Source organism: Eretmochelys imbricata, chromosome 26, assembly GCF_965152235.1.
Source record: "Eretmochelys imbricata isolate rEreImb1 chromosome 26, rEreImb1.hap1, whole genome shotgun sequence".
Taxonomy (NCBI): domain Eukaryota; kingdom Metazoa; phylum Chordata; order Testudines; family Cheloniidae; genus Eretmochelys; species Eretmochelys imbricata.
The window spans coordinates 15,365,252-15,386,011 of NC_135597.1; the positions used below are offsets into that span (position 1 = coordinate 15,365,252).

General features: G+C 60.4%; 1 protein-coding gene across 5 annotated transcripts; it reads right to left on the reverse strand.

Annotated features, from left to right (window-relative positions):
- Positions 1 to 609: 609 nt before the first annotated feature.
- Positions 610 to 16,442, reverse strand: TMEM150A (transmembrane protein 150A). 5 transcript variants are annotated; one of them, XM_077805734.1, is made up of 8 exons: positions 16,343 to 16,442; positions 15,145 to 15,333; positions 11,154 to 11,292; positions 10,559 to 10,618; positions 7,908 to 7,975; positions 3,214 to 3,341; positions 2,545 to 2,722; positions 610 to 1,558 (listed from the first exon to the last, which is right to left on the reverse strand). In XM_077805734.1, the coding sequence occupies exons 3-8, from the start codon at positions 11,216 to 11,218 to the stop codon at positions 1,317 to 1,319; spliced, it is 741 nt and encodes a 246-aa protein (XP_077661860.1). In that variant the 5' UTR covers positions 11,219 to 11,292; positions 15,145 to 15,333; positions 16,343 to 16,442; the 3' UTR covers positions 610 to 1,316. The 5 variants fall into 5 exon arrangements, with proteins under 5 accessions (XP_077661860.1, XP_077661858.1, XP_077661857.1 ...); XM_077805732.1 differs by having other exon boundaries at positions 10,559 to 10,645; XM_077805731.1 differs by having other exon boundaries at positions 11,245 to 11,292; positions 16,343 to 16,436.
- Between the last annotated feature and the right edge of the window lie 4,318 nt (positions 16,443 to 20,760).

Sequence of the window (20,760 nt, forward strand, 5' to 3'; positions counted from 1 at the left end):
GCCAGGGGATTGGGGCTGTTTCCCCATAATCTGTGTTTAATGAGGCTGCTGGTGTGACACCCTTCCCCAGTTAGGGGGAGCTGGGCCCGGGGGACCCTCTCTTGGATTCAGCTGCCCCTCCCAGCTTGCTGGGAAAGGGGTTTGGACAGCATTGTCCCTGGTGTGGCCCAGGGCTCTCTGCTCACCCCTAGGTAGGAGCACCCAGCTGCAGGGCGTTGGGAGAATCCTGGCCTCCAGGGGGGTTATGATTCCCCAACAATGGAAGCTCGGCTGAGGGAGGGAGGAAAAGGAGATCTAGAGAAGGGAGGGCACAGCCATGATGGATGAAAAGCTGGTGGGTGCCCCTGCTCTGGCCCAGCTCAGCAACCAGACATCTGCAGCAGAGCACCCCCGTGCGCGCACACCCCCCCTTACACAAGGAGAGGGCTTGCCCCGGGGCGTGTGGGGCAGCTCCCACAGCCTGGAGGGGGCAGCCACCTGTCACAGGGGCCCCAAGGTGTCATGAGCAAGGGGGGATCCGGGCCCTGGCTGGCTGTGCCCAAGGCTGGCCCGGCAGGTAAGCAGGGCTCCTCTGCAGGGAGCTCCCCAGTGACCAGCAGCACACCCTGCTCCAGTACAAGTCCCTTTATACACACCTATAGATATAAAAAGTACTAAAAATACCAAACCATTTTACCAAAAGAAACCAGCTCAGAAGGATGGGGAGGGAGGCTCTTTGCCCCCTGCCACCTCATCCCCCACCGCACCACCAAGACCTCCCCCAGGAGGGGGGGAGGAAGGAGAGGGGTTAATGGGGATGGGAGAGAAAAGACCCTCCCTCCCAAGGAGAAGCAGCAAGGTCAGACACCATGGAACAGCCCTCTGCATCTCCCCCACTTTGCTGTGGGGTTACCCCAAATCCTTCCTGGGTGGGGCAGGGGCTTGAGCAAGGGAACCTGTGCAGAGGGCCTCCCGCCCAGGAGAGGCTGCCCCACCTGGGGTGGTAAAGCCCTCAGCGGAGTGGGGTAGCAGCATAAGCAGTCGTGCCCTGCAGCCAGCTCCGGTCGCCTTTCCCTGAGCAGCCACTGCCGGCAGGGGTCTGATCTGCAGCGGATGTGAGGGCCGGCGGTTCCCAGCAGGCCCCCGGGAGCCTGCCCCTGCAGGAGAAGGCTAGCAGCCCCACCACAGGGTGCCCTCTGGCTGTCGATGCAGCAGCCAGGCTGGCCAGCAGGGAGTGCTGCTGAGCTGGGCCCTGCTGTGGGGGGCAGCCCCAATACTGTGTTTTCCTTTAAAAAATTTCTTTTTTGGTACAAAATAAAGGAGGGGGGAGCCCCCGCTCAGATCACGGCAATGCTCTCGGGGGCACAGTTGAGGTGGGTGGAGGTGCTGCTGCCGCCGGGCGACTTGCAGCCCCGGGTGCTGGCCCGCTGCAGCGCCGTCACCAGGGTGTCGGTGGAGACGGCCCCGAAGTCGTAGGCGAAGGTGCCGTAGAAGACCAGCATGTCGATGACGAAGACCCACTCGCAGACGGCCGCCAGGTGCTGCAGCAGGGGGCTCTCGTGGATGAAGAAGACACCGCCTAGGGGCTGGCTAAGGAAAGGCACCCACTGGGTGTGGCCTCTGCAGGGGGTGGAGTCAGAGACCCCACTCCCCCACCCTGCACACTGACCCCCCACCCCCATCAGCTATGGGGAGAAGGGGTACCAGCTCCCCTCATCCCCCCCCGGGGACTGACTGCGGTCAGCCCCCCACTTCAGGAGGAGGGGAGGGTATGCATGCCAGGAGCCCCCTGGGCCAGCTCACACCTGGCATGAACCTTATGACCCTTCCCTGCCCCCAGCCTGGGCATCCTCCCTCCGTGCCTGGGTATCCTACAGCTCACGCCCCCCGAGCCTGTATGCAGGAGGTGCCCATGGGGAGGGTTATGTGGCTCTAGCTCCAGGCAAATGAGCATCTTTAACCCTGTGCTGCCTGCAGGGTGGCACAGCCCTTGATCACTAGAGGCTGTGGGTACAGGTGAGGCCTGGGGCAGGGGACCCTGCCATGTATCAGTACAGCAGGAGAGGGCCAGCCCCTGGCATGCTGGGGCACCCTGGCACCAGGGAGGTCAGCCAACCTGCTGTGGGCACAGACTTGTAGAGGGCACCATATGCCACAGTCCTTCCCAGTGTCTGTGCTAGGCCATCCCGTGCTGGGCTCAGAGAGGGGCTGCCAGTTTATAGCCTCTTCAGCAGCAGACATGGCCCCAGCTGATGCCCCTGCCCTGCAGCAGGGAGATCCTGATGTTCTGCTACAGCCCTGGGAACTACCCTGCCCTCTGAGGACACGACAGCATCTTCCCTAGGCATGAGATAGCCGGGGGGGCATCGGGCCCAGGGATCGAACCTGGGACCGCTGCGTTAACTCAGAGCCAGCAGCAGGCTCCCTGGTGCAGCCTGCAGGACATAGCCCCACGGTTACATAGGTGACGTTCCTGGATGTTGAGCCCCTGCCATGCCACACCTGCCTGCCTGGATGCGAAGGGGCTGGGTGGGCGGCTGGGAAGCCCCGCAGCCAGAAGGATACTGAGGACGAGGGAGATGAAGGCCACGCCGGTGAGCGAGACGCGGAGGTGTGCCATCCAGCTGTCCAGCGCGCTGACGGCAGTGTGGTAGGTGAGGATGCACTGGAGGCAGACGAAGAGCAGCCCCGCCGGGAAGGCGATGCCCGCCCCAATGTAGTGCAGGGACTTGGCGTTGTCCACCTGGAGCAGAGGGAGGGGCAGCAGTGAGCCTGGTCTATTCCTGTCCCTCCAGCCTCTCCAGCCCCCCTCCCTCACTGCTGCTCCAATCCTTCCCCCCATGGGAACCGGCTACCTACCACCAGTTCAGCCTGGCTGGTCTCCCGCCATGGGGGCCCTGCACAAACCCCGCTCCCCATCCCAGGCTTGCTTCTTCTGCACCCCAGTAGCTCCTCCCATTCTGCGCTGCCTTCCCTATCACCCCCCTATGCCCCGGACAGGCCCCACTCCACAGCTGCCAAGCCCCTTCCTCTCTTCTCAGCCAGCCCTTCTGGGGAGCTAGCATCTGCCCACCCCCCATGGCCAGAGAGGCAGCAGCCTCCCCCCAGCAAAGGGACATCACAGCCAGCTTGGGGGAGGGGAGGCAGGGGCCACATGGCAACCATGGGAGGGGAGGCTGAGGGTACCAGGGCAGGAGAAAAGCCTGGCCCTGCCGGGTGCTGGCCCAAGCCCACCTGGAAGTTGCCAACCACAACGAGGCCGGCAGCGTTGGTGCAGCCCGCGATGAGCGCCGTCGTGTTGACCCAGGACCGGTGGCGCTGCTCAATCAGCTGCCCATAGCGCAGGAAGCAGATCAGCACCACTGCCGAGAGACAGGCCATTAGCAGGCCTGGGGGCTACCTCACAGCAGGAGGACCCCAGACCCACACCAGGGGCGCTCCCCCTCTGGGACACCAGCTGCATGGCTGGGCTGTGGCTCTGACGTGAGGTGTGTGGGGCTAGAGAACCAGGCTGGCAACAGTCAGCCCCACCTCGCAACCAGCTGAGGGAAACGCCCCCCCCGAAGCCAGGTGTGCTCACAAAACCCAGCTGCAGCAACGAGGCATTGCAGACCCCAGGGAAAGGCAACAAGGGCCATGAAAGCCACTGGAAAGAGACAACCAGGGATTGCTCCTGTGACAGCGCACCCCATATTCTTCATAGCGATATTATTATGGCATAATGCTGATATATTTTATAGAAGATAAAGCATGGGAGGTGTCATTGGAAAGGTTATTGATTTACTGAATACGATTATCCTACTTGTGTGCAGGTATCATTTCTGTATCTGAAGTGAGAAACATTGCCTGTTTGTCTGTATTTCAAATGTGTTTACACCTGGGGATGCCCACTAGGCAAAAGACCAGTAGTTTTCAAACTTTTTTTCCGGACACGCAATTGAAGAAAATTGTTGATACCCACGACCCAACGGAGCTGGGGATGAGAGGGGTTTGGGGTGTGGGAGGGGCTCAGGGCTGGGGCAAGGGGTTGGGATGCAGGGGGCGGCCCTGGGCTGGGGGTGCAGGCTCTGGGGTGGGGCCAGGGATGAAGGGTTTGGGATGCAGGAAGGGGCTCCAGGGTTGGGGGGATCAGGGGTGGGGCAGGGGATTGGGGCACAGGCTTATCTTGAGCAGCTCCCGGTCAGTGGCACAGCCAGGGTGCAGAGGCAGGCTTCCTGCCTGTCCTGGCACCGTGGACCGCGCTGCGCCCTGGAAGCGGCCAGCAGCAGGTCCGTGTCCTTGGCCGAGGCGCACAAGCAGCTCCACGCAGCTCTCTCCTGCAGGCACCGCCCCCCTCCCAGGTCCCATTGGCCGGTTCCGGCGCAGAGCCGGTGCTTGGGCAGCAGGCAGAGCCCCATGGCCCCCCCGTCTAGGAGCTGGACCTGCTGCTGTCCACTTCTGGGGTGCAGCACAGTGTCAGAACGGGTAGGGACTAGCCTGCCTTAGCCAGGCCGCACCGCCCGTAGGACTTTTAACGGCCCTGTCGGCGGTGCTGACCAGAGCCACCACAACCCAGTACTGGGTCCCGACCGGCAGTTTGAAAATCACTGTTCTAGATGGCTGGCTGGGAAGGGCCCATTCAAATGAATGCATCAGAAGGGAGAACAATAGGCCTCAGAAGGAGCTTTTCCCCACCTGGGGCTCTTCCTGAGGATGCTACAAATGGCCCCTGAGCAATGGCTGCTGCGGCACTGCAGGGACATGTAACCAGGTCAGCTGGTGCTGGACTCCACCTTGGCATACCTGTGATTTTCCACTGCAAGGTGTGGGAACCACGCTTGGAGACAAAGGGTTCTCAGCACAGGCAAAAGCTATTTAAGGTCGGGGAGTGACATCATCATGGTTCTTCACTGACTTCCCCCAAGAGACTCTGAGGAACAAAGACTGAACTGGGGGGAAGGGCTGGACCCAGGCTAGAGGGATTTTTAGCCTGTGAAGGAAACACCTGGGTTTTAAGCTGTAAGCAAGTGCAGCTGGCCCTCTGCAGCCTGCTTGAACTATCACGTGAGATGAGACATTACGACTCATATCCAATCCCATTAGTATATTCAGCTTCGTTTGCGTGTTTTGTTTATAGTTGTGGCCTTCATAGCATCTGGCAAGGAGTTCCACAGGTTGACTGTGCGCAGTGTGAAAAAATACTTTTGTTTTGTTTTGAACCTCCTGCCTATTAATTTCATTTGGTGACCCCTAATTCTTGTGTTATGAGGAGTAAATAATACTTCCTTATTTACTTTCTCCACACCAGTCATGATTTTATAGAACTCTATCATATCCCCCCTTAGCCGTCTCTTTTCCAAGCTGAAAAGTTCCACTCTTATTAATCTCTCCTCATACGGAAGTTGTTCCATACCCCTAATCATTTTTGTTGCCTTTTCCCAAATCTTTTCCAATTACAATATATCTTTTCTGAGATGGGGCGACCACATCTGCACGCAGTATTCCAGATGTGGGCGTACCATGGATGTATAGAGAGGCACTATGATATTTTCTGTCCTATTATCCGTCCCTTTCTTAATAAGTCCCAGCATTCTGTTCGCTTTTTGACAGCCGCTGCACATTGAGTGGATGTTTGCAGAGAACTCTCCACAAGGACTCCAACATGGATGGTGGGTGAATCCCTGGCTTGGGGAGGCTAGCCCCCAACCCCGCCCCGCCCCTTCCATGCCCACCAGAGCCCAGCCCCACTCAGAGTGCTGCGCCACCAGGCCTGGCATGCCCCAGCCTGCCCCTGAAGGCACCTCCTGGCAGAGCTGCTGGCCCCAGCGCTGAGCAGGTGGAGTAGGCCTGGCCCCAGGAGGATGGGCAGCGTGATGTGGCCCCCAGCCTGCCTGCCCCAGGGAACAGCAGGCGGGATGGGACCTGGGGGTGGAGTATGGGCCAGGCAGGGCCGGCTCTAGGATTTCCCCCCCAAGCAAAACAATTTTTGGCTGCCCTCGCTTTTTTTTCATGCCCCCCCGTCCCTGGCTCCACCCCAACTCCACCCCTTCCCAACCCCTTTCCCAAATCCCCGGCCCCGCCTCCTCCCCCTGGCATGCAGCATTCTCCCCACCCCCATTGATTCCTGTGACTCCCCCTCCATCCCGCAACAGCTCCCCTCCACTCCGCCTGCTCCCCTGAACATGCTGCCGCTGTGCTTCTCCCCCCTCCCGGTCAGGCGAGGGAGAGGCAGTGCATTCAGGGGAGCAGGCGGAGCGGAGGGGAGTGAGGAGTGCAGGAAGTAACAGGGCGGGGGGGGGGTAGAGGAACTGCTCCCCGCCGCAGCTCACCTCCCCTCCATCACCGCCGCCTCCCCTGAGCGCGCGGCCGCTCGGCTTCTCCCCACTCCCTCCCAGGCTTGCCACGCGGCAAGCCTGGGCGGGAGGGAGGGGGGAGAAGCCGAGCGGCGGTGGCACGCTCAGGGGAGCAGGCAGAGGCGAGCTGGGGCACATTTCGAGGGGCAGCATGGCCAGCACCGGGATGCCGCCCCTAGAAATATGCCACCCCAAGCACCTGCTTGTTTTGCTGGTGCCTAGAGCTGGCCTTGGGGCCAGGGGACAGCAGGCTGTTTGGGAAGGCAACGCCTTCCCATGCCTATGATACCCACCACCCATGGACTCCCAGATCTCTTTCTTGAGTGGTAACAGCTAATTTAGACCCCATCATTTTATAGGTGTAGTTGGGATGATGTTTTCCAGTGTGCGTCACTTTGCATTTATCAACATTGAATTTCATCTGCCATTTTGTTGCCCAGTCACCCAGTTTTGAGAGATCCTTGTGTAGCTCTTTCCAGTCTGCCTGGGACTTGACTATCTTGAGTAGTTTCGTATCATCTGCAAATTCGGCCACCTCCCTGTTTACCCCTTTTCCTAGATGTACTGCAGCTGGGTGTGTCCCACCTCTGCGTGTGCTGAAGCCTGGGAGAGGACCTGACAGGCTGGTCCCAGCACTACTATATAAAGGGAGCCCAGGCGGGTGGGTCAGGGCGACCCCACTTCCAGATGGCACCCCAGGGGTAACTCATCACCCCCCCACACTGTGAGTATTGATAGTGGCTGATGGGAAACCCCCCCACCCTTCTCCAGTGGAAGGTCCCCAGACCTCGAGGGGCTGCCTGAGCGCTGGAGCCTGGGGCAGGGGCACGTGGGGAATCTGCGGACAGCCTGCAGATGTTGACTGCGCAAGGGGAAGCTTGTTCCCTCCATTACTATCTCAGCTCTGAATCTGGGGGGAGTTTATTAAATCCACGGGTTATTTTCACCCCAAGCAGCTTGCTGGTCTGCAAACTGTGTGGAGTGTGTCCCCCCCAGTGACTGGGGAGCTGGAGTCACACCTCTGGGGGTGACAAATCAAAGGGGAAACTGTCTGGTAGTTAAGAACTTGGAGGCCAAGGGGACCTGCAGGGCAGTTGGGGTCACCATGAAAGGAGTAACCAGGCCAGTGGAAGCCAAGGTGAGACCTTTACACTTAGTGGCTGGTGTGAGGGCTCCTGAGGCCACAGGACTGGCAGCGAAGGACCCACTCCCTGGTCTGGGGGATCCCCAGCATATCCCACAGGCATAACATTTTTACAGAGAGCTTCCAGCACTTATGTTGCAAAATAAACCTTCCACCCACCACTGAGCTGCTCTGGGAAGGGAGCAGCCCACTCCATGCCCCGGGGGGGGGGATCTGCTGTCTGCCCAGCCTGGAGGTCGGGCCCCAGTCCAATGCAGAGGCAGCCCTGGGGACAGAACAGCAAAGGGTCCCTTCTACAGAGCCAGATCAGCAAATGCAGCCCCAGATCCTGCCCCACAGCAGGGAGGCCAAGCCTGGTGTGGGCTATGAGGCCAGCAGGCCCAGGCAGGTGCAGGAGAGGGGCCCTCTCCACAACCTGGCTCTTCAGTGGGCCAGGTGGGGTGGACACTTACCCATGAAAGCCCCAGTGTTCCCAATAAGGCTGAAGAGGCAGCTCTCAGGGGGGTACGTACCACACTTACTGCAGGGCAAGGAGAAAGCCGTCAAAGCCAGCACATGGCTGGAGCAGCGCACGCGTCCCCGTGGTGGGCTTGGAAAGCGGGTGGGTGTGACCCCCCTCCAGCACCCCTCTGGGCCTATCTCACCGCCCTGGCTCCTGGGCCCTCACATGCCTCCTGGGTATGGTGGCACCCTGGCACCCCAGTATTCACCACTGTCATGTAATTATGCTATGTTTTGCACCAAGCACGCCTTGTGAGGTATCTTTCTAAAAGTCTTGATCTGCTAGACAGTCATATCTCGTTGGATTGTACCGTCCTACGTGAAGTTATGAGGTTGGGCTGGGTACGTGCTACTGAAATGTGTTGTGAGGTTGAAAACACCCACAAGCAGCCTTTCAGGTACAACACTCAAAAGGGCAAACAATGCTAATGGCTCACTGAGAAAATGCACACAGGCACCAGGATTACCCCAGGAACTGTGTGCAAGAGAAACCTCTCAGAGATAGCTCTGCACCAGGGGTCTCAAACATGCCGCCCGCGGGGCTATGTCCTGTGGCCCGCCAAGCTCCCCACAACCCCCGCCCTTGCCTACCTCTGGGCCAGGGGTGGGCAAACTATAGCCTGTGGGCCAAGATTGCCCCCCCCGGCGCTGTGAGCTGCTGCCATCACCACATCCCTGGGGAGGGGGAGGGGGAAGGGCAGAGGGCTCCATGCATTGCTTCCAGGCCCCCCCGCAGCTCCCATTGGCCAGGAGCAGGGAACTGCAGCCCATGTGAGTTTGGGGGAGGTACCTGGAGGAGCAGCAAAAGCAGGAGCCTGCCCTGGCCCTGGCGTGCACCACTGCCACCCCGGAGCCGCTCTAGGTAACTGGCTGGAGCCTGCACCCTGAACCCCTCCTGCACCCCAACTCCCTGCCCTAAGCCCCCTGCCACACCCTGCACCCCAACCCGCACCCTTTGTGCACTCCCTGCCCTGAGCTTCCTGCCACACCCTGCACCCCAACTCCCTGCCCTGAGCCCCCTGCCACACCCCCTGCACTCCCTGCCCTGAGCCCCCTGCCACACCCCACACTCCTCCTGCACCCTCTGGGGGCAGGGAGGGGGCAGAGCTAAGGTGGGGACTTCAGGGAAGGGGTGGGAAGAGGCGGGGCGGGGCCTCATGGAAGGGGGTGTCAGTGACGCAGTCCTCGGGCCAATGCACTAGTCTTCATGTAGCCCTTGTGGTCATTTGAGTTTGAGACCCCTGCTCTATACAATGGGAACCGTTTGACCCAGGTCACAGAGAAAGAGCTTTCCAGCAAGTGGGGAGAAGATATAAAGGGAGGGAAATGACAACATGGAGGTACCTCACTCTGCCTACAACAACACACCTGGAAACCTCCGAGGAACAACGACTGAACTGGGGGAAGTAATGGTCCCAGGCTAAGGGATTTCTACCCTGTGTATGAAAACCTGGGAAAGCCAAGGCAGCTTGTGCCTTAAGCATCTGCCAGCCTGTGTCACTCAGGGCGAGAATTTGCTAATTCATCTCCTACCTATCTAGTGTGTTAAGCTTAGTTTGTGGTTTTGTTTATTTACTAGGTAACCTGCTTTGATCCGTTTGCTTTCACTTATAATCACTTAAAATCGATCCTTTTGTAGTTGTTAAACTTATTTTATGTTTTAATCTAAACCAGTGTACATTTGCCTAAGGTGCCTGGGGAAAATCTCAGCTCGGTTACTACAAGCGTGCATGGTCCTCTTCACATTGAGGGAGAGGCGGACCAGGTATTAAACCCACATACTGGCCAGATTGGACCAGGGCAGGATGGTACTGCTCTGGGGTCCCAAGCTGGGAGGCTGGCTGTTAGAAAGCCTGCATGTAACTGCAGCTGGGTGTGTCCCTACCTGTGTGAATGCTGGTGAAAGTGCAGGCTGGAGGGCTTTGCAGCTTGTCACAGCAGCACAGGGTGAGAGGGAGCCCAGGCTGGTGGGTCAGAGGGCTCAATGGTACCCCAGCTCCAGGTAGCACCCCGGGGGAACCTGTAACACATTGCGCCAGGCCCTGGGCCCCCCAGGTGTGCTGCTCCTCTATCCTCTCCTTGACTCCCCCGCCACCATGCCACGCAGGCTGCATGTGACTTGGCATGAGGAGATGCCACAGCTCGGGTGGGCTGGCTGCCCACCTAGCAGGGTGGGGATCAGGCCTGTGGGTGTCCATCTGGGCCCCCCAGCTGTGGGTCGAGTGGCCCACAGCACCATCTCCCTGTTGCACAAAGGCAGCGGGAGGCTGGGGAGTCTTGGCCACGGCTCATTCCAGCACATGCTGCCAGAGGCCTCTGGGCGCCTGGCACTTCCGGAAAGCCCAGCAAACAGCAACAACAGCCCCCCGCCCCCAGCCCTGAGTGATACATGGATGGGGGCAAGAGGAGACAGACAATGAGGCAGCCAGCGAGGCTGGGGCTGCCCTGGGGTGAGGGAGCTGTGAAGATCCCTCACTTAGGGCAGAGAGTGCAGCTCCTCTCGCCTCATGGGCTAGTGGCTTGCAAGCTCCTCGGGGTGGGACACAGCCCCTAGCGCGACAGGCCCCAGGTACCGATCACACCAACCGCCCTCCAGCCTCACCTGATCAGAGGGACATCTTCCAAGGTGCAGCAGCTTTTGGGGTAGCCATGCTTGACAGGGCTGGAGGAGCATGACTCGTTGTAGGACCTGAAACCAATTGGTAAGTGGAGGGGGGGGGAGGGGGGCGTAGGAAGGGGATGAAAGGGGCCGGAACAGCACGGGGGGGCGGGGGGGGGAGAACTGGGAAAGGACATGGGGGGCAGGAGCAACTGACCTCTGCCCTGCCACTTCCCCGAGCAGTGGTATAGTCCATATTACCCATCCCTGGGCATGGTGCCCTCCATACACAGGGGAGACCATAGGGGCTCCTCTCCCTGTCCTGGGAGCCTGGAGACATGGCCCCACCTCCTCCAGGCTGCCCAGAAGCCCTGGCACCCTCCCCTGGCAGCACAGAGCGACTACTTCCCCCACCAGTGGGCCTTTCTAACATGGTTGCTGCCAGGCACCACCCACTAGGCAGGCAGGGGCAGGTTACAGCCCGTGCTCTGGACCATCCTGGGCACCCCCTGCTCCCTCCATCCCAGGGGCAGCACTCTGGACCCAGGCCAAGGAACTGGACTGGAGCACAGGGGCTGGCCCCGGAGCCGGACCATACCGGTTAGCAGAGACTCTGTGGCCAGGGCAAGGAAGGAAGCCGGGGGGGCCGCAGTGCCTGCCCATTGCCAGCGACGGGGGGCTGCTCTCACCAGTTCTCAACGGGGCACACGTGGTGGTTCATCACTGCCATGGCGTACCTGCGAGGAGCAGAGCCAGGGTCACGACACCTGATCTAGTGAGGGGAATTAATGCACCCACCCGGCCTCCTGTCCCATAGGAGCCTTCTTACCTCCCCAGCCTCTGGAGCAGGGGAGCCCAACTTAAGAACCCCTTGAGAGGCATCCAGTGCCCCCAGCCGAGCCTTGGGTAACGGGGCCATCTCCAGACAGGTGCCTTGAAGAGCCTGGGGGGTGCTGGGAATGGACACAGCACCGGGAAGGCCAGCCACCGGGGCTGAGAGACCTGGCACTGCGATCCACGCCCCCCTCATCCAGCCCACCTGGGGGTACGTGACACAGGCGACGGGAACAGCCAGCCCCTGCCCATTGTGCCATGCAGGCCAAATATCCAGCTACCTCTGCCCCACCACTCTCATCCCTGCAAATCCCTCCAGGGACACGAGCCAGTGCCCTGCTCTGCCCTGCCCAGGGAGCTGCTTTGGCTCACGCTTTTCTGGAGGAACCAGACAGCTCCATGCTTTGGAGCTTGCTGCAGCGCTGGCAGCCAGGGGCTCCGTCGCCGACCCCCCATGCAGGGCTCTGCGCTGAAGCGCAACCGGCTACGGCAGGCGAGGGTTCAGTCTTTGCCCCCCTGAGGCTCCATCGAGCAGCCCTGGCTCCCAGGCACAGAGACAATTTTTTCCTGACCTCTGCAAACGCTGGGCTCTTTCCTTACGGGCTGCCACCCTGCGTGGGGATGGGGTGCACAGAGGCTCTTTGCCTTCCCCAAGACCGAGTGGGGGTTTGGAAAGTTACCAGCGATTCTGAGAGGTCCCCAACTTTCCCTATCCCCCCCTTCCCCAGCAGCACGACGGCTCTGATCGCCCTGGTGTCTGGGCTGCTGGCGGAGTGACACACGCTCGGCCCAGCTGGAAGACAGCAGGGGAGCCGGGCCAAGCAGCAGCCAAGACAACGTGAAGGAATGTGCCCTTCGGCCGCTGCCACGCTCAGCTGTTTAGCTTCAACAGCCGCCTTTGGGGCCAGCGCAGGGACAAGCCATCCTCCCTGGGCTCCAGCCAGTCACCCCGGGGGCCTGCGCTAAGAACATCCACACAACATAGCCCAGATCCCACCCCCCCAGCTCCCGGGCAGAACCGCCTTGGTGGAGAGACCAGCTCCCCGGCGCAGAGGGGCGGAACAGCCCCTTTGTTGCCCTGGGTGAGGGGACCCTGCCCAGCAGCCCTGTGCACCTGGTGCCCGTCACCCTAGAGCAAAGAGCACCGTGGGGGGGGCAGGGAGGGGCTGCAGAGGGGTGCTGGTGCTCCTGGTGGCAGCAGAATGAAGAGGGTCTGGGGGCACCAGCTCAGAGCCTGATCCAGTCTGGCAGGCCAGTGGGTGAAGGCAGGAAGGACATGCGGGTGAGGGGCTATTCCGTGGGGAGCAGGGCTGGTGGGGCAGCTCTAAGGCACAGCAGTGCCGCTGCCATGACCCTCGTGGAGCCCGACTCCCGCACTGGCACGGCTAGGGCACTACGGTTTGATAGCACGAGAAAGGCCTGGGAGCTGGTGGGGGGCAGCTGAGCTCCCGGCCTGCGACCCCCTGCCCACCCCTCCCTGAGCAGGGGCCAAGGGCTGCGCCCTGTGTCCACACTGCTCGGGGCAGCCCGGCAGGCGCCTTGGCTCATTCCTGGCACAGGCAGTGGCCTGCGCTCCTTGCCCAGGACCCTGTAAGGTCAGCGGTCCCCTGACACGCAAAGTCAAGGGCAAACTTCTCTGTGGAGCCTCCAGCCACCTTTGGCCCCTGCCTCACTTGGGGGCAGAGCTGCCCAGCACAGCCCCCCGCCCCCATACCTCCTTTTACTGGGGGAGCAGATGGGGTTGACCTTGATGGCCTGGCCTGACACCGCATCTACCAGGCCCCCTAGCTGAGGGCCCTCACTCCTGCCTCCGCCCCACCCTCACCAGGCCCTGCTTCCCATCAGGGTCCCAAGTCCCCACCTCCAGTTACAGTCAGTGAGAGCAGCTGGTGCTGAGCCCTGGCAGGGCCTCCTCCCCCCCCCCGACCCCTGAGCTCCTGCCACTCCAGACTGGGCCAAACTGGCACAGCCTTCCCACTCCCTGCAATATCCGAGTGCCTCTGGGAGAGCGTGTGTGTGCTGGGGTGGGCTTTCACCAACCCCAGGAGCAGCTGGGGGTGAGATATGGGGGGCTCTGAGCTACCCTCTACTTAACTGCACAAGCCTCCGGTCACTATCTATAATGAGTTCACACCTCCCTGCCTTTAACCAAGCTGTCACCTTCACTGCCAAGGCTCCAGGCCAGGGCTGGAGCCATCAGCAACAACTGCTGGCTGCTCTAAGCACCCAGTGTGCGCAAGAGCCTCTCAGGGGCAGTGAGGGGGTCCCGGAAGGCCGGCGGGCCTGCCAGCCTGCCCCAGTAGGCTCTGTGGAGGCCTCATGGGGTAGGGGGCCCTGCAGGTGAGGCAGCAGCCAGATCCAGGGGCTTATGCTTAAGTTATCGCTCTGCGTCTGAATTCCATCTGTTTCCTGGGCAGCTTTGCAAGGCCCTTCCCCTCGATCCTGCCCCTGGCACTGGCAGCCCCCCAGGGGCTCCCCTCCTGCAGAGGGGCACTCAGCCCAGCACGGTTTGGGGTGATTCTGGCTCTGCCCCTGTGGATGCGGACACGGGTCCCCCCAGTGGCTGGACCCTGTTACTGCAGGGTGAGTTAGGGACACACTGGGCTCTCTCAGAGAGGAGGACAAGGGCGGCTATTGTCAAGGCAGCCGAGCTGAGGACTGTGGGGAGGGGTGGGGGAGACACAGCAGCCCAGCAGCCAGCCCTACCTTGAGGAGGATTAGGAGAGGGACCCCGCCCAGCTCAACTAGCATTTGGGGCCACCGGAAAACACACTGGCTGGTAGCTCCCCATCACTGGGAGGGGGTGGGTAAGTGCCAGAGGGCCACACCCGTGGGAGCACTGCAGCTGTCAGTGGACCCTTTGCTGCCCTGGGTTGGAACACAGCCCCCGAGCTGCTCAGCCTGCAGGCAGGAAGTCCCGTTCTGGGCTCCTAAGGCCAGTCCTGAAGCCAAACTCAGCAGATACCACGGGTCAGACACAAGAATGCTGAGCCCTGTAGTGACCACCATTTACCTGTGCAAAGGGGATCCAGTTAACCGTCTCCCCCCGAGGCTCCCGTGTCAGACACAGGGCCAAGGGGAACACACTGAAGTGGCAAGATGTTGGCCAGGCCCACAGGTAACTATGGCTCGCTGCTGATGGAGCCTGGCGACAGAGGATTCATCACACAGCTTATGTTAGTTTCATGCCCTGATCACATCGGGGCAGGGCTCAGAGGGGTCCCAGAGGTGCCCCCAGCATTGGAACAGTGGTATCTGCACCTCCCAAAGTAATTGCTCCTGGGGTCCTGCACCCCAGTCCTGCCAAACCTTTCCATTTACCCCACCCCATCACGAAGCAAACCTCAGTGCTCCCTCCATGACCCCCACCAGCACCCCAGACAGCGGCCACTCTGGAATCTGAGCTGGGCTGGGGGCACACCAGACAGCCGCCAGCCACTGTTACACCAGGAGCGGGCAGAACTGGAGTGAACCCAAGACTCAAGTAAAACATGGTGGCATCCGTCAGTTCATAGCATAGGAGGCTACTAAAGTGGGGGCGGGGAAGGAGAAGAGAGAGGAGGTGGCAGGAACCTGCTCTTCACTGGATTCAAAGTCACTTGGTTTTGGGCTTAGGCTGTCAGAGGAAGCGGCCCATGGACTAGCCACCCAATCGCATGGGCTATTGGAGCACCCCGTTCACTAGCCAGATCCCAGCCCCCATTGGTTAACTCTCCCCCCGTCAGTACACAAATCAGAGCGAAGCGGCTGCTTACACGATCCATATCCCGGTGATGGAGAAGGTGGACAGGCTAATGGGGAGGATGATCCAGGCTGTCATTAGGGAGTCCAGGTACAGAACATGTGGGGGGGGTGGGGCTCGGAGATGAGGGAAGGGGGGGGGGAATGGGTGGGCACCAGCTACAACCCAAGGCCTCCACTCGGAACCATCAGAAGGCACCTGCCTGGAAGAGAGAGAGAGAGAGAGAGGGGCAGATGTCAACCAGCAGCAGCCAGACCCATTGTTACACAGCTGGGGGGATGTCACCTGCCTTGGAGCCCCTCAGGTTGGGACCATTTTCCTCTTTAATAGTCACGTCCCTTGGACAGCTAGTGTCCATCATCCCACCCACCCAGGAGTCCCCAGGCCCACCCCCTAGCTTTAGCCAATGCACACAGCACCGCTGCTCTCCCACCTCCTGGCACTTAGTGGAAGTCCCTGGTAGCACTACAAAGTCCTCCCCCAATCACCCATGACCTTGCACCCAGGGCACAATGCGTGCCAATGCTGGGACACATGGCAAGCGTCACAGGATGGCAGCAGACATCAGGGGTAGGGAGCCACTTCTTGGGCATAGGACAGCTGCAGATTCTTCCAGCCCAGCCTTCCCCTGTGCTCCTGGGTGCCCCGCTTTGCGCTGCAGCTGCATGGCCACATTCTGATACAACACCCCTCTTCTCCCGACACAGCCCCTGCCACTGAGCCCCCACCCAAAAGCTACAGGCCCCCCACACCCTCCTCCTCCTTCCAGCTCCTTGTGCACATCCAGCCACGGAAGCAGGACATTCGCTTCTCCCCCACGCTGCGGGAGTCCGAGCCAAGGGCTCAGCACCCTCCCCAGGCGCAGGGGTTCAAGGACACGGGCTTTCTGGCGCTCGCTCGGGGCTCTGGCCGGCCCTGGAGAACAGCGCTCGAGCCAGCGCGGCCGGTGCAGACGCAGGACGTCTCCCCCGCCCCTGCCCCGAGGGAGCCCCCGAGCAGCGAGACCGCCACGCAGCCTCCAGGGCCGCTGCCAGGGGGCGGCCACGCGCCCGCCGAGACAGAGCCTCAGCCCGCCCGCCCGGCGGCCCCGGGGCGGGTCATCCTCGGGCCCGGGCCAGACCCCGCCGCGCGCGCTCGCAAAGCCCGGGGGGGAGGGGCAGGTAGGGGCGGCCCGGGCCAAGCGCGGCTCCTCGGGCGGGGGCGCCTCTCACCCGCTCCCCGCCGCAGCCTCCCGGCCCGACCCGGCCCGGCTCGGCCCCACCGCGCCGCAGCCGCCGGCTCCACACGGACCTGGAACGGGCCAGGCCGGCCCCGCCCCCGCGCAGCTGACCCCGGCGCGCAAGGCCCGACGGGGGCTGTGGTTTCCGAGCCATCCCCAGCGCAGGACTACAACTCCCGCCATGCCGCGCGAAGCGACGGCAGCCGGGACGGGCCGAACGCCGGCCCCGCCCCGCCCCTCCCAATAGAATGGAGCGGGGCTAGAGCACAGCTCCACTGGACGGGGCGGGGCTTCTGCGACGGACAGGGATCCCTGAGAAGGGGCGGGGTTTGACGTTTGAATGATAGGGGGTCAGGCTGGACTGACCCATCTCTGAGATGGGGAGGGGGAGTCAATGGTCCCCCTCCCTCGGGAATTCCCTCGTTGCAGGTTCGAGTCCTGTCCTCGGCACAGGTTGGGGTGGGGGGCAATACTGGAGGTTCCCTGGTCAGGGCCAAGGGTCCTGCCACAGGTCCAAGTCCTGAATTAGAGGTCCCAGCTCAGGATCCAAATCCTGGATCTGGTCTGAGTCCAGGCCTTGGAGGGCTGAGCTCAGGAGCCCGGGCTGTGGGGGGCGGTGTTCGTGTCCCACACAGATTCAGGAAAAGGAGAAAAAGACGGTTACTCACCGTTGTAACGGTTGTTCTTCGAGATGTGCTGCTCATACCGATTCCAGATGGGTGTCCGCGTGCACGGCCGTTGGAGAATTTTTACCCTAGCAACACCCGGTGGGTCGGCTGTGGAGCCCCCTGGCGAGGTGCCTTCATAGCACTCGCTACATACCCCAGCCGACCCAGCGCCCCCTCAATTCCCTTCTTGCCGGCTGCTCCGACAGAGGGGAAGGGGGGCGGGTTTGGAATGGACGTGAGCAACACGTCTCGAAGAACAACAGTTACAATGGTGAATAACCGTTTTTTCTTCTTCGAGTGTTTGCTCATATCGATTCCAATTAGGTGACTCCCAAGCCCTACCTAGGCGGTGGGGTCGGAGTGAAGCAACGTGGATTGTAGGACTGCTGTACCAAACGCTGCATCTCCTCTGGCCTGCCGGATGATGGCATAGTGCGAAGCAAAAGTGTGTACCAAGGACCAAGTTGCGGCTCTGCAGATCTCCTGGATCAGCACTTGGGCCAGAAAAGCCACCACCGAGGCCTGGGCCCCTGTGGAGTGAGCAGTGAGAGGCGGGGTCGGAACACTGGCCACATCATAGCAAGCACGGATGCAGAACGTGATCCATGAAGAGATCCGCTGAGAGGAGACTGGGAGGCCCTTCCTCCGGTCCGCCACCGCAACAAAGAGCTGGGTCGTTTTCCTGAATGGCTTCATACGCTCAGCGTAGAAGGCAAGGGCCCTACGGACATCAAGGGAGTGCAGCTGCTGTTCCTGGTGATTGGCGTGCAGTTTTGGATAAAAAAACAAAAGAAAAATGTCCTGGCTGATATGGAAGGCAGATGCCACCTTGGGAAGAAAGGCCGGGTGAGGCCAAAGCTGCACATGGAAGGTGGTTCCAAGGTAAGGGCTCTGAGCTCAGAGACACGCCTCACCGACGTGATAGCAACAAGGAAAGCCGTTTACCAGGAGAGGTATAAAAAAGAGCAGGTGACTAGCGGCTCGAACGGGGACCCCATGAATTTGGAGAGGACCAGGTTAAGATCTCATGTGGGGCCTGGCTTTCGAACCTGTGGGTAGAGATGGTTCAGGCCCTTGAGGAACCTGCCAACCATGGGATTGGCGAAGACAGAGAGGCCATTTGCACCCGGGTGTAAAGCCGAGATGGCTGCAAGGTTAACTCTAATAGAGGATGCCGCCAGGCCCTGCTGTTTTAGGTCTAGGAGATACTCCAAAATGAGCGGCACGGACGCCTGGAGAGGGGGGGTGTTGTGCTAAGTGCACCAGCACGAAAACTGCTTCCACTTAGCTGTATATGTGGCCCGAGTGGAGGGCTTCCTGCTGCCCATCAGTACGTGCTGTACCAATTCCGAACAGAGAAGTTCTGAATGGTTCAGCCACGCAGCATCTATGCCGTGAGGTGGAGAGATCGCAGGTCGGGATGGCAGAGGTGACCGTGATCCGGAGTAATCAGGTCGGGAAGAGGAGGCAATGGGACTGGAGTGTGCACAGAGAGCTCCAACAGCACAGTGAACCAGTGCCATCTGGGCCACGCCGGAGCCACCAGACTCACTCGTGCCCTGTCCCTGCGCACTTTGAGCAAGACCCTGTGCACAAGGGGGAAAGGAGTAAAATAGTCGACCCATCCACAGGAGCAAGAAGGCGTCTGTGAGAGCCCGGGGAGCAGCCTTGAAGGGAGCAGAAAGCCGGGCATTTCCGGTTGCTGCAGGAGGCGAACAGGTCGACCTGGGGAAACCCCCACCTTCGGAAGATGGGGTGGATGACATCTGGTCGAAAGTGACCACTCATGGGAGAGGAAGGACCTGCTCAGGTGGTCCGCCAGCGTGTTCTGGACCCCGGGTAGAAAGGATGCCACCAAGTGAATAGAGTGGGCTATGCAGAATTCCCACAGTCGAATGGCCTCCTGACAGAGGAACGGGCCCTCCCTTGTTTGTTGATGGAGAACATGGCCATGGTGTTGTCTGTGAGGACAGCCGCACAATGACCCTACAGCTGCTCCTGGAAGGCTTGACAGGCAAGGCGTACCGCCATCAGCTCCCGGAGGTTGATATGAAGGAAGAGTGCAGACGGGGGCCATAGGCCCTGTGTCTGAATGTCCTTGAGGTGGGCGCCCCATCCCAGGGCTGACCTGTCTGTGACGAGGGACAAGGAGGGCTGAGGGTTGTGGAAGGGGACTCCTTCACATAGCACCCAAGGATCTAGCCACCAGTGGAGGGAAGCCAGGATCTGCTCTGGGATGGTGACCACCAAGTTCAGGCTGTCTCGACCTGAGCGATAGACTGATGCCAGCCAGGCTTGTAATGGGCGTAGTCGAAGTCTGGCATGCATGGTCACGTATGTGCAGGAAGCCATGTGTCCTAAAAGACTCAAGCAACTTCTTGCCGATGAGGTTGGGAAGCTCTGAAGGCTCCGGATGAGGCTCGCTATAGCTTGGAAACGAGAGTCTGGCAGGAGAGCTCGAGCCTGCACAGAGTCCAGGACTGCCCCGATGAATTCTATTCTCTGGGTCGGTTCTAGTGTCAACTTTGCCACGTTGAGGAGGAGGTCTAACGGACAAAACGTGTCCGTGACCAAACTAAGGTGGGACTCCTGTTCTCTGGTGCGCCCCCGCATAAGCCAGTCATCGAGGTAAGGGTATACCTGCATCCGTCGTCGACAAAGGAAGGCCGCCACGACTGCCATACATTTGGTGAACACCCAGGGGGCCGTAGAGAGACCAAAGGGAAGGGCCATGAGCTGATAGTGTTTGTGGTTGACCACAAAGCGGAGGAAGAGTCTGTGCATTGGATGAATCGCTAAGTGGAAATACGCATCCTTCATGTCGAGGGTTGCGCACTAGTCTCCAGGATCCAGGGAAGGTATAATGATGCCCAAGGAGACCATGCGGAACTTCAACTTTACCATGTACTGGTTGACTCCGTGCAGGTCCAGAATGGGCCAAAGCCCGCCCTTTGCCTTGGGGATTAGGAAATATCAGGAGTAAAACCCCCTGCCCCTTAGTTTCCTCGGAACCTCCTCGATAGCCCCCATGGCGAGGAGTGTCTGAACCTCCTGAATAAGGAGTTGCTTGTGAGAAGGGTCCCTGAAGAGAGACGGGGGAGGAGGGTGGGGAGGAAGAAAATTGGAGAGAGTATCCCGCTTCCACCGTGCGGAGGACCCAGTGATCCATGGTTATGTGAGACCAAGCACGGTGGAAACGGGATAAATGATTCAAGAAAGGTGGGATAGGATCCTGAACGCGGTCCGGTACATTGTCCTCAGGCGTCCCTTCAAAAGGTTTGTTTTGAACTGTCGAGGGCTTGGATGGGCCCTGGCCCTGCCCAGACTGGTGGTTGGGGGGTTTCCCCCGTCTCCTATAAAATTCCTGCCTCGGCCAAAGAGGGGGATCGGAGCGCTGTGGAGGCTGCTGGGGTTTGAAGGGCTTCTGCTGGGTAGCCGGTGTGTGCATGCCCAGGGACCTTATTATCGCCCTTGAGTCCTTAAGGCTTTGTAGCCTTGAATTGCTCTTTTCCGAAAACAGGCACGCTCCATCAAAGGGGAGGTCCTGCAGTGTTTGCTGAAGTTCCGGTGGCAGGCCGGAGGCTTGCAGCCAGGAGATATGCCTCACTGTGATCCCTGAGGACAAAGTATGTGCGGCGGAGTCCGCAGCATCCAGCGAGGCCTGCAGTGAGGTCTGTGCCACTGTTTTGCCCTCTTCCGCTAAAGCCCCAAACTCCTCTCTGGACTCAGGAGGTACTAACTC